The 16003-nt window shown below is 37.7% G+C and overlaps 1 protein-coding gene and 1 non-coding gene across 3 annotated transcripts in view; both read right to left on the bottom strand.

Annotated features, from left to right (window-relative positions):
- Positions 1-16003, bottom strand: part of RXFP1 (relaxin family peptide receptor 1) — a 111408-nt gene that overhangs the window by 63875 nt on the left and 31530 nt on the right. For both annotated transcript variants that reach the window (XM_049631233.1, XM_049631234.1), the window contains exon 2: positions 10082-10219. In XM_049631233.1, coding sequence (XP_049487190.1) covers positions 10082-10219 — 138 coding nt within the window. The remainder of the gene's footprint in view (positions 1-10081; positions 10220-16003) is intronic.
- Positions 4170-4276, bottom strand: LOC125924058 (U6 spliceosomal RNA). The gene has a single exon (XR_007458244.1). It is a non-coding gene; the product is annotated as a U6 spliceosomal RNA (small nuclear RNA).

Here is a 16003-nt window from a genome sequence, read left to right as displayed (position 1 = left end):
TCAGTTTAAAATGGACATAAGTGATTTCTGAATGAGGGTCCTAACATTTTTGTAATCTGATTCCTTTGGTATTTACCCAGATATATTCATCCAGGTATCTCAGAGTTTTAGCTGAAAAAGCAAAAGGTCCCTTTTCTTTTGGTTTGCCATTGTGATACCAAGTACTACTCTAAGGACTCTTTGAGACTCTTTTGGGTCTCTAGTCTGTTTGATTGCATAGATAGTTCTGAGTAGAGATGAAAAGTGGGTTAGGATACACAGCAAACACATATGGAAATTGTATGGGAATTGTTATCAAATTTTTCAGGGGAAAAAATATATATTTCATATTGAAGTTTATCAGTAAGGATCAAAGTTATTATAAAAATGGTGTAACCAATTTTGATATATGTATGTCTATAAATTCTGTATTGCCCAAATATTTTGGAAAGAAAGGGATTCTTATGAATTCAATGGAAAACTTCAAATCTATTGCTTTTGCTTGCCTTGTGTCACTGAAAAATGTTCAGTGAGTAGATGTGTTATACTTTTTATACTGAGATATTTTATTTTTGTATTCAGTAAACTATTCCATTATAGAGAAATTATTTTTGTAAAGAAAAGTGGGAACTCAATAAGCAAATAGGAGTGCTTGTTTAAAATGCTTGTGATAATACAAAAGTCACATTTTTCTCCCTAAATATATTTAGTTCATATTATAGTTCGATATATGGGGAGTCAGTTTAATTTATTTAATGGTGTTTCATTTTGGGGGTGACTCTGCTAAATTTTATAGCTACTATTTTGATTTGACTTACTTTTCCACTTTAATAATTATTACTGGTGTCAATGGTAACAGCTTGGAGGTATTTTTTAGGGTGTATCTTAAAAATTCTAATTAAGGAAAAGTCTCCTCCCTTCCATTACAGAAAGATTTTTTATTTGGCAATACATTATTAACTTATAAATGAGCACTCTAAAAGTGATTTTTACCTGTGGGTTTTTCTTTTATTCATATGTTAAGATACTATATTTTATGTGATTGTAAATATATTTAATGCTGCTTATTCAAATATGCATGAAGTTTACATATTCTGAAAAGAACCAACTTTCTGACCTAATTTAATTAGCATTAAACAGAATGTAAACATGAATGTCTTAAAAAATGAACAGCCAGGGGAGCGCAAATTATGTAGATGCTCTAAAATTAAAAAAAAAAAAAAAAGAAAGAAAACAATTCACAGCCAGTGAAGGAAATTCAGTAATAAGAAGCAAGAGGAAATAACTGCATTTCATAATTTTTGTCACCTGGACCCTAAAGGTGATGATAAAAATTCTGTTTTCCTTCCTGGGATGTTCCAACCTGTACATGCATGGACGCAGCAACATGTCAACTTACCATTGCTGAGGTTTTGACCAGAGTTCAACTTAAATTCTTCTTTTTTTAATTTCTAGATGACTGCAACCAATACAGTGCCAATGTTTCTTATAAAAGCTAACAAATTGGTAATAATGATAATGGAGTTAGTAAGTTAGTAAGTCTGCATACCATATTGAGAGTTTGACTCTAGTTTATTTCTACTCTTGCTACTATCTCACCTGCATTCCTTGTTTTCCACTCACTTGGGTCTAGGTCAGTGGTTCTCGAAATGTAGTGTGTGGGGTGACTTGAAGAGCTTTCAGAAACATTGCTGAGCCACCGGCAGAGTTTCTGATTCAGTGGGGTTGGGATGGGGACTGAGAACCTGCACTCCTAGTAGCTTCGTGGCTAATGCTGATGGCTTTGGTCCAGAACTACAGTGGAAGATCTGCTGGCCTGGATAAATTTCAGGAGAGTACTTTTTTTCTGATATAAGAAGTCCAGGAATAGTTTAAGATAGTATTTGTTACATAGACATGTTTTCATAAGAATAGATTATGATGTTGCCCATATTTCCAAAACTGGACTTGGGTTTTTTATTTTTTTGATGTTGACAATGGTGAGTAAAGGAGCTTTCAAATAGCATTAAGCAGGGGCACCTGGGTGGCTCAGTCAGTTGAATGTCTGACTTCGGCTCAGGTCATGATCTCACAGCTTGTGGGTTTGAGCCCCGCGTCGGGCTCTGTGCTGACAGCTCAGAGCCTGGAGCCTGCTTTGGATTCTGTGACTCTGTCTCTCTCTCTCTGCCCCTCCCCCTCTGGCTCTCTCTCTCAAAAATAAATGAACATTAAAAAAATTTTTAAATAGCATTAAACAGAATATTTTTTTGCCTAATAAACAGAATCTTTTTTGTCTAATAAATATTTTAATATTAATTGCTATTCAAGTCACCTGCATTTTTAATAATTAGTATTTTTGATTAAACAAAATGCTGTTTACTTTCATATGCCATGTACACCTATAGCTGGAACTTGACTTATTTCATCTGTGACCTATTTTATTTTTATGAATGCTGGTGGTGCATACCACTCCCTGCTCACATCAGGGGTCCCTAAGATAACCATTTTGCAAAACCTTTGGAACAGATTGCTTATACTACTTTGACTCAACTTGCTTCACCCTTCCCTACATGCATACAAACCAGGATTTCCCTGGTTTGAAGTCCAATCAAATATAAACTATTCCTGGGATAGAATGAAAAAGATGTGAACTCCAGAGTAACTACTGAGTATAGTGGTCAATAATCTGATCCACACAGATTTATTGAGTACCTGTTTTATGTGTGTGTGTATGCATTTCTACACATGCAATTAATTTAATTCTCACAACAAATTTATTATTCCAATTTCACAAATAAGGAAAGTGAGACTGAGCCAAAAGAAATGACTTGTCTAAGTATCAACAGATAGAAAAAGACACTTCCAGGATTTGAGCCTGAACTTTCTGATGTCAGGTTGAGAAGTCTTCCAACCATTCTGTTTCTATTTAAAAAGAAATCAAAGAGGGTAAGGAAAAGTCATTATTGTTGACTGTAAAATACAAGCCACTATTCTGAGATACACAGTCCAAGGGTAGAGAAGGGGGGTGGGGGCAGGAATCTGTTTAGTGCTACATAGAAATTAAAAGCAACTGCTTGGGTTTTTTCTTTGGAGGTAATGATATTAAAATATTAACAACGCAGTTTGTAAACTTAATGGGATGAACAGAATAATAACTAAAGTCTAATTTACGAATACTGTGATGGACTTGGTTTGAAAGAGAAAAGAAGAGAGGAAAAGACAAGCACGAAGTAGAAAGGGAATTGAGAGACAGTGAAAAAAGGGATGAGGACAGTTAGGGAGGCAGAATGGAAGTGGGGAGACACATGGAAATGAGACAGAAAAAGACAGAATGGCCCTCAGATACACAGAGAGCGGGGGGGTGGGGGGTGGGAATTGGGAGGGAGATAAAGGCAAAGAGGTGGAAGAAAGAAGAAACCGTGATGGATCTCTAACCTGATTTTTGTTCTGATGGTATTGTTTTCACAAGAGTTAAGCCCCTGCTTGTCATCAGAATTCAAATTCTAAGAGTAAAGATGTAGGCCTTAATATTTTCTCTAATGTATATTTTCTTTGTTAAAATTCAACAGGATAGTTAAGCAGGATAATTAACACAATTAAGGTCCAAATATACAAATAAAATATAGTTTATTTGGTCCTGCCCAAATAAACTATAGTTACATTTTCAGGAAATGGGGGAAAGCTTACCCACCTCCTGACTATCTCATAATCAACAGGACACACACACACACACACACACACACACACACACACAGCTATTTATATAAACATAAAACTACAAAAACAAAAATATGGAAAAATAGTGTTCCTTCAAATATGAGCTGCTGTTTCAATAAGTAAATAGACAAACCATGGTTGTTCCTAGAAATATTTAAATTGCTTAACAGACAGGACTTCCTAAAGTCACACAGGTGGGGACTCTGAGTCACTGAGAGTTAATATCAATGTTTGTGGGAAAAGCAATCTCTGAGTCACCGAGAGTTAATATCAACGTTTGTGGGAAAAGCAATGATAATACCAACTGGGGTAGAATTTGCAAAAGTGGTTGCAGTGGCTGCCCTCCCTCTGCCCAACCCCCTTGCAGTGTGACTTTGCAGCTCCTCTCAGCAAGAGAAGTCAATTTCATCCCTTGAAACTGGACTGGTCTTGTGACTCCCTTCAACAAGGATGTGGGGCAAGTGTGTCATTTTTTTTTTTTTTTTTTTTTTTTTTTTTTTATGGAACGCTTCACGAATTTGCGTGTCATCCTTGCGCAGGGGCCATGCTAATCTTCTCTGTATCGTTCCAATTTTAGTATATGTGCTGCCGAAGCGAGCACAAGTGTGTCATTTTTTGAGCATAGGCTTCAAGAGTCCTTTTACACCTTCAGTTACCCCTGGGTGCCATGTCTCTACCACTAGCAGAAAGCTTAGCCTACTGGAGGGCCAGAGCTGAGTCACTCTGGTTATCTCAGCCAAGGTCCCAGGCATGACGACAAAGCTGATCCACAGATAATGGAGGGTACATGAAAAAGTCCCAACTAGGTTGAGAACTGTGGAGCTGATCTCAGCTGAGCCCAGCCCGAGTTGTTGACCCACAGAATTGCAAGCTAAAGAAATGATTACTTCTTATGTCATTAAGTTTGTAAGGTAGCTACAACTGGCTGATACACAAGTTAACATTTTACTGAATGCCAATTTTGTGTCAGGTGCTGGGCTAAGCATCCTAGATACAGTGTCTCACTGAATCTTTTTAAGACATGTGGACACAGATATTTTTATTATTCCCACGTCACAGAAAAGACAACAGCCATCGTTACCCTCTTCAGAGCCAGATTTTAAATCCTGGTCACCCAAGCCTGATCTCTGCATTCCAATGCATATAGCCTCCATCTGAATTTGTTGGTTGGTGAATCCTGAAAAATTTGAGTAATTAAGGATTACTACTTTGAAGATTGTTACTTTTGTTATTTGGTTTCTTTAAATGCAGCACTAGAGCAAGAGCTCCCAAGCTTTTTTTCACTGAGAAACTACTTTTGGTGGCAAATTCCCTGTCCTACCAAGTTTTTTCCTGCTTTCTGTCAACATATTAGTTGGTAGGAAACTCTCAAGCCACTCTCTCTATATGAACTGCTAGCAGCTTAAGGGGGAAGTGGCTGGCGGTGGGCAGAACACTTTTATCTTGGTTTTTAAAAAGTTTATATGGTAATCAGGTGTTTTAAGAAGATAGAACATATATATACACATATGTATGCGTATATATACATATATGTATACATATATACACACACACACACGTATTCATATGTATACATATATATAAATATATAAAAGATTTGGCTCAGGTCATGATGTCATGGCTTGTGGGTTTGAGCCCTGTGTCTGGCTCTGTGCTGACAGCTCAGAGCCTGGAGCCTGTTTCAAATTCTGTGTCTCCCCCTCTCTCTGTTCCTCCCCCACTCATGCTCTGTCTCAAAAATAGATAAACATTAAAAAATTATAAAAAAAGAAGACAACACATATGTATAGCCATCCAAATCAAAGATAATCATAGCTTAATCTCACCAGTTTAGATAGTGTGTTTACTCTTGAGTTAACTGCTACCACCTAGAGAAGTGTTAATTCCTTCAGCGTAGGGTCTTAAAAAAAGTCTGTAATACTCTAGGGAGTGAAAACAGCAAGTCTCTTCAGTGTATTACTTATTTATGCAGCATTTCTGATTGTTATGTATGTCTTTATCCTCCAAAAATAGTACCTTATTTCCCCATGAGTAAGAAATCTCATTATTTTACATTATTAACCAAAGCTCATTTTCCCAGTGGGTCAGATCCAGCCAGTTGAAGTTCTTTTATAAATTTGTGTTGTTACGGCTTCAGAAATTTGAACAGGATATTTGGAGGTATGGTAGTGGAGGAGTAGTGAGACCATAGGCTTGCCTTGTCCCTTTTTAGAGTAGAGGTGAAAAAAACCGCCACATCTTGGAAGGTAGGAGCTGCAGAGAGTTGATTTGGGGGAGAGAAGAGCTGTAGGTACTCCAATGGGGAGGGAGCCCTGATCACAGGGAGAGGAGTGAGAGAAGGAGAGAGAGAGTGACAGTGTGTGCAGGGAATTACACAAGAAAAAGTCTCCCTTAAAGCCATTGACTGTGACAGGGAGAGGCGCGGAATACCACAAGATTTTATAAATAGTGGAGTGCAGAGTTTGAAGTTTCAGAAGTCTGCACCATCGCCAGGGACACGCCTAGTAGGCTTAGTGGTGCTCCAGTGGGGGAGGAGGGTGGAGACCTGGGAGTGGACAGTGTGGGCTGAGGATCTCCTGGGTCACATGGGGAGAAGCAGTTCTCCTGCCTGCAGTACATTTGGGAGAGATGGCCCGGCCTCTCCAATGAGGGCTTCCTGAAGAGTGGTGGCTGCAAACTCCCTGCTCCAGGGACAAGAGAGCGGGGTGACACCATTTTCAGCCTGCCCAATAGCACTGACCCACTTCAGTGCGCAAAATAGCACCACCAACCAGAGGCTGGAGCCCCTTTTACCAAGCCTTGCTACTCTGTGCCCTGCAGGTGCATTTGCACTAGGCAAGTCGGCCTAGGGTAAGTACAGCAGGTCCCACCCCCAGAAGATCAGCACAAACCCCTTGCGTGCACCAAGTCTACTGATCATAGGCTGCTACAAAGCCTCACCTCTAGGGTAAATAGGATCTAGCTTCTTTTGTTCAGCCCCCCTTGGGATACCAGAAAAAGCAATTTTAATCTTTATTATAATTTTTAAATTATTATTATTATTATTATTATTATTATTATTTTGGATCTAGCTTCTTTTAACAAGCAGAACAAAACACACCTAGGATCTAGCTTTCTTTCTTTCTTTCTTTCTTTCTTTCTTTCTTTCTTTCTTTCTTTCCTTCTTCCACCTTGACAATATGACAAGATGGAGGAATTTACCCCAAAAGAAAGAAAAGAAAGAAGTCAGGGCCAGGGATTTAATCAATACAGATATAAGTAAGATGTCTGAACTAAAATTTAAAACAATAATTATAAAGATGATGGCTGGGCTTGAGAAAAGCATAGGAGACACTAGAGAATCTCTTACCATAGAGATAATGGAACTAAAAACTAGTCAGGCTAAAATTAAAAATAATATAACTGATATGCAAATCTGAATGCATGTTATGACGACAAGGATGGATGAAACAGAGGGGGGAAAATCAGTGATATAGAAGATAAAATTACAGAAAGTAACAAAGCTGAAAAGAAGAGGGAAAGAAAAATATTGGATCACAAATGTAGACTTAGGGAACTCAGCAACTCCTTATAGCATAATAACATTTGTATCCTAGGGGTCCCAGAAGAAGAGAGGTAAAAATGGGCAGAAGGTATTTGAGCAAATGATAGCTGGAAACTTCCCTAATCTGGGGAAGGAAACATATTGAATTCCAAAAATCACAGAAAAACTCCCATTATTCAACAAAAACTGACCATCACCAGAATATAAATGAACTATTGAGACTTCATCAAGATAAAAAACCTTTAGGGTGCCTGGGTGGTTAAGTCAGTTAAGCATCTGACCTTACTTAGGTCATGATTTCACAGTTCATGAGTTCAAACCCCACATTGGGCCCTGCTCTGACAGCTCAGAGCCTGGAGCCTGCTTGGGATTCTCTGTCCCCTCTGTCTTTGCCCCTTCCCCACTTGCAATCTCTCTCTCTCTCACAAAATAGATAAATGTTAAAAAAGCAAAAGAAAGCTTGAAATAAAGATAAAAAGGTTTTGCACAGCAAAGGGAACAATCAACATTCCCTACAGAATGGGAGAAGATATTTGCTAATGACATAAAGGGTTAATATCAAAAAATATGTAAAGAACTTATGAAAGTCAACACCCAAAAAATAAATAATCCAGTTAAGAAATGGGTAGACTACATGAATAGACATTTTTCCAAAGAAGACATCCAGGTGGCTAACAGACACATGAAAAGATGCTCAGTATTACTCATCATCAGGGAAATACAAATCAAAACTACAAAGAGAGATCACCTCACACCCGTCAGAATGGCTAAAATTAACAACACAGGAAACAACAGATGTTGGCAAGGATGTAGAGAAAGGGGAACCCTCTAGCACTGCTGATGGGAATGTACACTGGTGCAGCCATTCTGATAAACAGTATGGAGGTTACTCAAAAAGTTAAAAATAGAACTACCCTATAACCCAGCAATTGCACTACGGGGTATTTTACCAAAGATATAAAATACAGATTTTGAAGGGGGACATGCACACCTTGGCAGCATTCTCAGCAATAGCCAAATTATGGAGAGAGCCCAATGTCCATCAACTGATGATGACAAAGACAATGTGACATATATATGCAATGGAATATTACTCACCTATCTAAAAGAATGAAATCTTGCCAATTGCAATGATGTGGATGGAACTAGGGAGTATTATGCTAAGCACAATAACTTGGAGAAAAACTTGGAGAAATAACTCAGAGAAAAACAAATACCATATGACTTCACTCATATGTGGAATTTAAGAAACAAAAGAGATGAACAAAGGAGAAAGGAAGGTAAAATAAAAAGATAAAAACAGAGTGTGGGGCAAAAATATAGGAGACTCAATTATAGAGAACATGGTAGGTTGCTGGAGGGGAGGGGCTGGATGGGCTAATGGGTAACAGGTATTAAGGAGGGCACTCATTTTGTTGAGCAATGGGTGTTACATGTAAGTGATGAATCACTAAAGTCTACTCCTGAACCAAAACTACACTAAATATTAATGAGCTAGAATTTAAATAAATATTTGGATAAAAAAAAAGGAATGAAATCTTGCCATTTGCAACAACATGGATGGAGCTAGAGACTATCATGCTAAGTGAAATAAGTCAGTCACAGAAAGACAAATAGCATATGATTTCACTCATATGTGGAATTTAGGAAATAAAACAAATGAACATATGGGAAGGGAGGAAAAAGAGCGAAACAAACTATAAGAGACTCTATGATAGAGAATAAACTGAGGGTTGATGGAGGGAAGGTGGATGGGGAGATGGGCTAAATTGGCAACAGGTATTAAGGAGGGCACTTGTGTTGAGCAGTGGGTGTTATATGTAAGTGATGAATCACTAAATTCTATTTTTGAAACAATATTACACTGTATTTTAACTAACTAGAATTTTAAAAATTTGAAAACAATGAATATACTAAACAAAATTTGAGCAAAATTCTAACCAAAAGCCAAGTTTTCCTGGTATTCTCTTTGGTCAGAAGCTCTACTTGTTGACTTTATTAGGTTATAAATTTGATTGTTGGTAAATAATAGGTTAGCTGGACTTATTGTTTGTTCTTTATTAGGCGGTCTCATTTGTCCATCAGAATTGTAGTTAGCAACAGATAATAAGAAAGAGCAATAGCTGTTCACACTTAGCTAGTACCTGCTGTATGCTTGCATTTCTCTAATCCCTTACATTTAATCTTCCCAAGTTATCTTAGCATAGGGACAATTTCCAAACCCTTTTCTAATATCAGGAAAGAGAGTCAAAAGAGAGGTTTAGAAACATTCTCAAGACTACATAATTGGTCATTGTTGTACCAGATTCAAACCAGACAGTCTTGTCTCCAGCGCCCAAATTCCCAATTCCTACACCATTTTGCTTGTAAGATGTTAACTGGATGGGTTCGTGGGATACAAAACTTACTATGTGCACAATCACCACTTTCCTCAAATACTGGTGGTGATAATATAAAGAATGGATGTTTGAGGGGCTCCTGGGTGGCTCAGTCGGTTAAGCGTCCGACTTCAGCTCAGGTCACGATCTCACGGTCCGTGAGTTCGAGCCCCGCGTCAGGCTCTGGGCTGATGGCTCAGAGCCTGGAGCCTGCTTCCCATTCTGTGTCTCCCTCTCTCTCTGCCCCTCCCCAGTTCATGCTCTGTCTCTCTCTGTCCCAAAAATAAATAAACGTTAAAAAAAAATTAAAAAAAAAAAAAAAGAATGGATGTTTGAAGCTAATAAAAAACAATGTACGATTTCCCTAAGTGACATATATTTTTTCAATTTAGTTTCTCTTTTCTCTTGTTATGAGCAGTCTCAGAGACTTTACCTGCAGTGATTTTGCCCTGATTCCTGCTGTGACTACAAGTGCTTCACTCACCGCAGTTGTCCTCATCCGCTTGGTTGCCACAGTCATCCACACCATTGCAATGAAGAAGCTGCGGCAAGCACTTGGTGATATTCCCACAGGGGAAATAGCCGAGGGAGCACTTGACATCCTGCCCACTCCCGTGAAGGACTGTGATGAAGAAGGAGGAGAGAAGGTTAATACAAAGGCTTGGCAAAAAATGGTTTCTCCCCAGTATCCTAAAACCTGTAATCTCATTCTGGCTTGTACCGCCCACTGTGTGGCCGCCTCACCTTGCTTACTAGCCTCATGCCAACTGTTTTCCAAGAACCTTCAAGCCAATGGGATGTTCTCTTCTGTGTCCCCAGAAGATGCCACGATTCTCCTTTCTTTGCCTTTTCTCATGCTGTTTCCCACGTGGAATGTCCTCCACCCCCATCCTTTTTCTATGCAATGTCTGCCCATACTTTATAGTTTATCTCAATTCCCTTCTTCTCCCTTTCAAAAATATTTTAACCAATCATTTTAAAAATCAGGAATTTATTGAATTCTTACTCAGAATCAAGACTCTTCTGGTATTAAAGGAAGAAGACATAGAGAACATCAGGAAAGTACATGCACATGCTCACTCACAGACTGGATAGTGCCTGTGTGTGAGGCTCTGTGCAAGATTTTGTGTAAACCACACTGAATGAAACAAAGTTCCTGCCCAAACTTTCAGATGGGCTTCTTTCACTTAGTAATACACATTTAAGGGTCCTCTATGTCTTTTTATGGCTTAATAACTAATTTATTTTAGCACTGAATAATATTCCATTGTTTGAATGTACCATAGTTTATTTATCTTTACTTACTGAAGGACATTTCAGTTTCACCCAAGTTTTGGCAATTATGAATAAAGCTGCTATAAGCATCCATCCACATGCAGGTGTTTGTGTGGATATAGGTTAACTATGCCATTTTAAAACCTTAGATTTATATAAATTTTAAAGATTATTGGAGCCTCCAAATGTAGTTCTGTTACTTACTATCCTTACCAAGTTTGTACATGTTTGGAACTTACTAGAATATTGTCAATTAAAAGAAATAAAAACAGAATAGCTTGAATTGTCAATAACATTTATTATATAAAAATGTGTTTGTGATCTGTCACCAAGACGTGAAAAGAATAAAAAAGACTATTTTCTTTGTAAGATGCAGCATGACATTTTAATAACAGGGCAAGTGACATCTTTATACAGAAGAAATCTAGCAATGTCAGGTTTTGACTGTACTTAGTTGTTTCAGAGCACATCATTTGATGAAGGAAATAGTTAAATCTATGTAATAATGAGCTGTGTTGTAAGTGGTGTTCTCACTTGTGAAATTATTTTTAATTATTTTTAATTTTTAAATTATTGTAGTTTAATTTTTTTTAACGTTTATTTATTATTGAGAGGCAGAGACAGACAGAGCATGACAGGGGCAGAGAGAGGGGGAGACACAAAATCTGAAGCAGGCTCCAGGATCCAGCTGTCAGCACAGAGCCTGATGTGAGGCTTGAACTCATGAACCGAGAGATCATGACCTGAGCTGAAGTTGGACGCTTAACTGACTGAGCCACCCAGGTGCCTCTCACTTGCGAAATTATTTTAAAATTATTTATCAATATTTTTTTAACAAATTGATTAAAATGAAATCAAAGGATTTGTATGCCGCAGGATGGCCCTGGCAGGACATCACATATTTCAGAGACTTCAAGTCTACGTAAAATAAGGTAATCTGTGTTGATACTGACTTCTGATGTCTTTATTAATTTTTTAAATTAATTTTTGAAGAACAAAATTTAAAAATCAAGGGTTTCAGGGATACCTGACTGGCTCAGTTAGTAGAGCATGTGACTCTTGGTATTGGGTTTGTGAGTTTGAGCCCACCATTGGGTATACAGCTTACTTAAAAAAAAAAAATCAAGGATTTCAGAAAAATTCTGTGATGAGTTGTCAGTCTTCAGCTGAGAGTTACTATTTGAAGATGTTTTAACTAGACGAGACACACCTGCCTGTGTTTTCATGCTGCTGTTTTGAAATTCTCTTCTGAGTAACTTACTTTTAGGGATATTATGTTTTTACGTCCTATCTTTTAAGTTTATATTTAGAAGCAGATACAGCCCTTCAATGATTGTGTCATGGAATGAGTTCTACATTTTTATAACATTATGATTCAAAAGATACATTCAAGGTCTTAAATAGTGATATTTTAAAAATAACTTTGATATTATCTCAGATTTAAAGTTGCAAATACAGTATAAATAATGATTTTTCCTCCTGAATCATTTGAGAGTAAGTTCCTGACTAGATGCTCCATCACCCCTAAAAACTTCGGCTGTGTTTTTTTCTCTAAATAAGGATGTTCTCCTCCTATATAATCATGCTAGAACCATAAAAATCAGGAAATTAACATTAATACCTTATTACCATTTAAACCACAGAATTCATTCACTTCTCACATACTGTTCAAAAAATGTCCTTCATAGTAAAAGGATCTAGTTTATAATCCTTATATTTAATTGTCCCATTTCTTTAGTTTCCTTTGATCTGGAATAGTATCTTAGTTTTTCCTTATCTTTCATGACCTCAACACTTTTGAAGATTGTAAGTTAAATATTTTGTAGAATGTCCCTAAATTTTGGTTGTATGATATTTCATCAAAATTAGATTTAGATTATGCAACTTTGGTAAGAAATTCACAGAAGTGATGCTTATTTCAACCTGTCAGGTTATGCAAGATTTGATTTGTCCCATTACTGATGATGATCACTTTTGGTCGCTTGGTTAGGGTGATATCTGCAAAACTTTTCCACTGTGAAGTTAGTCTTTGTGATTAATAAGCATTTTTGTAGGGGCACCTGAGTGGCTCAGTTGTTTAAGCCTCCAATTCTTAATTTTGGTTCAGGTCATGATCTCATGATTCATGAGTTTGAGCCCTGCATCAGGCTCTGCGCTGGCAATGCGGAATCTGCTTGGTATCCTATCTCCGTCTCTCTCTGTCCCTCCCCTGCTTGCTTTCTATATCTCTATAAAAATAAATTAAAAAAAAATTAAAAATAAGTATTTCGTGGAAGGGTGTCCAATTCCTAGCTAACACCATATGGTCCAGTCTAGTTTTCTCCCTTTACATATCTTTAGCTCCCCTTTCTGACAATGAGAAAGTGCTTTCTATTATCCTTAATATAGTTATTATCTTGACAAATCCTCTTCCTGCATAGTTACCTTCCTCACCCCTCTTCAGTTCTGACTCCCAACAATGGACATTTTTCCTGCATGAGCACTCTCCTTGCCCTGTTAGCCATCTGTTACAGAATGCCAGGCACCACCTTCCTCTGTGGACACCCTCCTTATCCCATTGTGGCCCCAAAATTCCTCTCTGGGATGCCATAGGTCCTCTGTCACATCCAGCACAGAAGAATACCTTTCTGTGGTTCACCAAATAGCTTTAGGGCTCAATTGTTCAGGAAGAGAATGATAGAGTAAGGGGCAGGTAAGTGATGGTTATAGGAAAATTTAGGAGAAGTTGAAGGGGATCATCTTATACCACTCCCAAATGTGCATGCTACTTTGGCATAAGTATTGTTTTAAAATGAAGACAATTGAAAATAAGCGAACATAGAGCCCTCCACCCTTCCCCTATCTGCCTAAAAGCAGGACATATATTTCCCTTTGTAAGGGTGTCTTCCTCCTCCCTCCATACCAGGAGGAGAACAGCTCTTGTCACTGGAGATGGAAAGTTGGCACCGAGGTGAGTCTGCACAAACAAACATTATTAAATAGCCCCTTTTCTCTCTCTCAGGACTAAAATCTTAGGGGTTTCAATAAACACTTTTTGGAGGCTAAGTTCCAAGTGATTTATCATTAGTGAAATAAAATTTAGCTTCTACTTTTTTGACAGACCTTGACAGAAATGCACAAGCACTTACAATTTTGCCTAGGAAAATGCACAAAAGTGCCACTTCAGTGAAATTATAACTATTACTCTGTAGCAAACTTAAATGCGAATATGGAAAATTTTAACATGGTTGCTCTGAAGTCAATGCCTTAAGGGCATCTCTGTTCAGTTAAATTTAAGTAGTGAGTGTAATTGGCACATTTAATTAAAATGTTTATTGTGTTTCTGTACAACTTTGACTTGTGTAAACACTAACATGGGAGTTTCATTGGATTCTATAACTTATTTCCAGCATTTGAAATCCTCCTCACAATCTATGGAAAATATGCAATATTCTATTTTCTTAGATAATTACAGCATCAAAAGTATAGAGGTAGTTTACTACCTTGTTAGGAAGTAAAATACACACACACACACACACACATATACACACACACACACACACACACAAACTGACACAAAGACAAACTTTCCCTATATTCAGTCCATTTATTTTAAAAAAGATAATTTCTATCTTAAATGATGACTATCAATAGCTATTTAAGATGTTTAGAAATAAAAAATAGAAGTATCAGATGTGGGGGTGCCTGGGTGGCTCAGTTGGTTAAGCATCCAACTCTTGATTTTGTCTCAGGCATGGTCTCAGGTTAGTGAGATCGGGCTCCATGTCAGGCTCTGCACTGACAGCACACAGCCTGCTTGGGATTCTCTCTCTCCCTCTCTGCCCCTCCATCTCCCCTGCTCACACTCTCTCTCTCAAAATAAATAAATAAACTTAAAAAATACCGGATGTAGTGGAGGATTGTTAAATAAATTACATGGTGTAGTTTCAGAACTACATATTTGCATATGTTGAACAATAGTCTATATTGTTTGTTCTTATTTATAAAGAATAAAAGCTATATGTGTGTTTATAAAATGCTGATATATTCACAATGAACTGTTAACAGTAGTCATCTTTGGGAAATGGGACAAATAATTTCAGGAAAAATGGGAGATTTTATTCTGCAGTTTATACCTTTAAGAAAAGAAAATTTGGACTTGTGTTTTAAAAATGAGTATTCTTGGGGCACCTGGGTGGCTCAGTCGGTTGAGTGTCCGACTTCGGCTCAGGTCAGGATCTCGCAATTTGTGAGTTCAAGCCCCGTGTTCGGCTCTGTGCTGACGGCTCAGAGCCTGGAGCCTGTTTCAGATTCTGTGTCTCCCTCTCTCTGCCCCTTCCCCGCTCATGCTCTGTCTCTCTCTGTCTCTCAAAAATGAATAAACGTTAAAAAAAAATTAAAAAATAAATAAAAATGAGTATTCCTTTAATAATAATAAAAACAATCTGAAGTTATTTATAGACAATTCAAATATGTGAAAATTTGGTTTCTTAGCTATAGATTAAAAACCTGATTGTAATATTAGTCAGCTCTCTTTAGACCTTTTGAAAGAAGGTGAGTATGAGATCAGTGGTTCTTAGTCAGGGATGATTTTGTTCCTCAGGGGTCAAATGGCAAAGTCTGGAGACATTTTTTACGTCACAACTTAGGGGGCTGCTATTAGCATCTAATTAAGGTAGAGTCCAGGGATACTGTTAAACATCTCACAATGCACAGGAAACCTCCCCCCAAACAAAAACTTATCTGTCCTAATATGTCAGTAGTACCCAGGATGGGAAACCCAGGACTTGTCATTGGTGAAGAATCAATAGGAAAACACTCCATGCCAGCAGATGACTAACACATGAGCTCACTTGCAGAACAGGCAATTGATTACTTCAGTGGCTGTTTATCCTTCTAGTGGAGACTTTCTAATTGATTTTAAGAGGTTTTAGAAATAGATGGACATTACCAGTGCAGCTTTTGTGTCTCTGGAAAGGTTGCAACTGCTATTGTTTTGACAACTGGGAAAGAGGTTGCACATTGTTATGTCCACTAGTCCCAGGGACTCATGGTAGTTAGAATCATTTCTTAAAAAAAAAAAATTAATGTTTATTTATTTTTGAGAGAGAGAAAAAGAGAGAGAGAGAGAGAGAGAGAGAGAGAGAGTGTG

This window comes from Panthera uncia, chromosome B1 (assembly GCF_023721935.1).
Source record: "Panthera uncia isolate 11264 chromosome B1, Puncia_PCG_1.0, whole genome shotgun sequence".
Classification (NCBI taxonomy): Eukaryota; Metazoa; Chordata; class Mammalia; order Carnivora; family Felidae; genus Panthera; species Panthera uncia.
The sequence above is the reverse complement of the archived record's forward strand: the minus strand, read 5'-3'. Positions and strand labels throughout refer to the sequence as shown.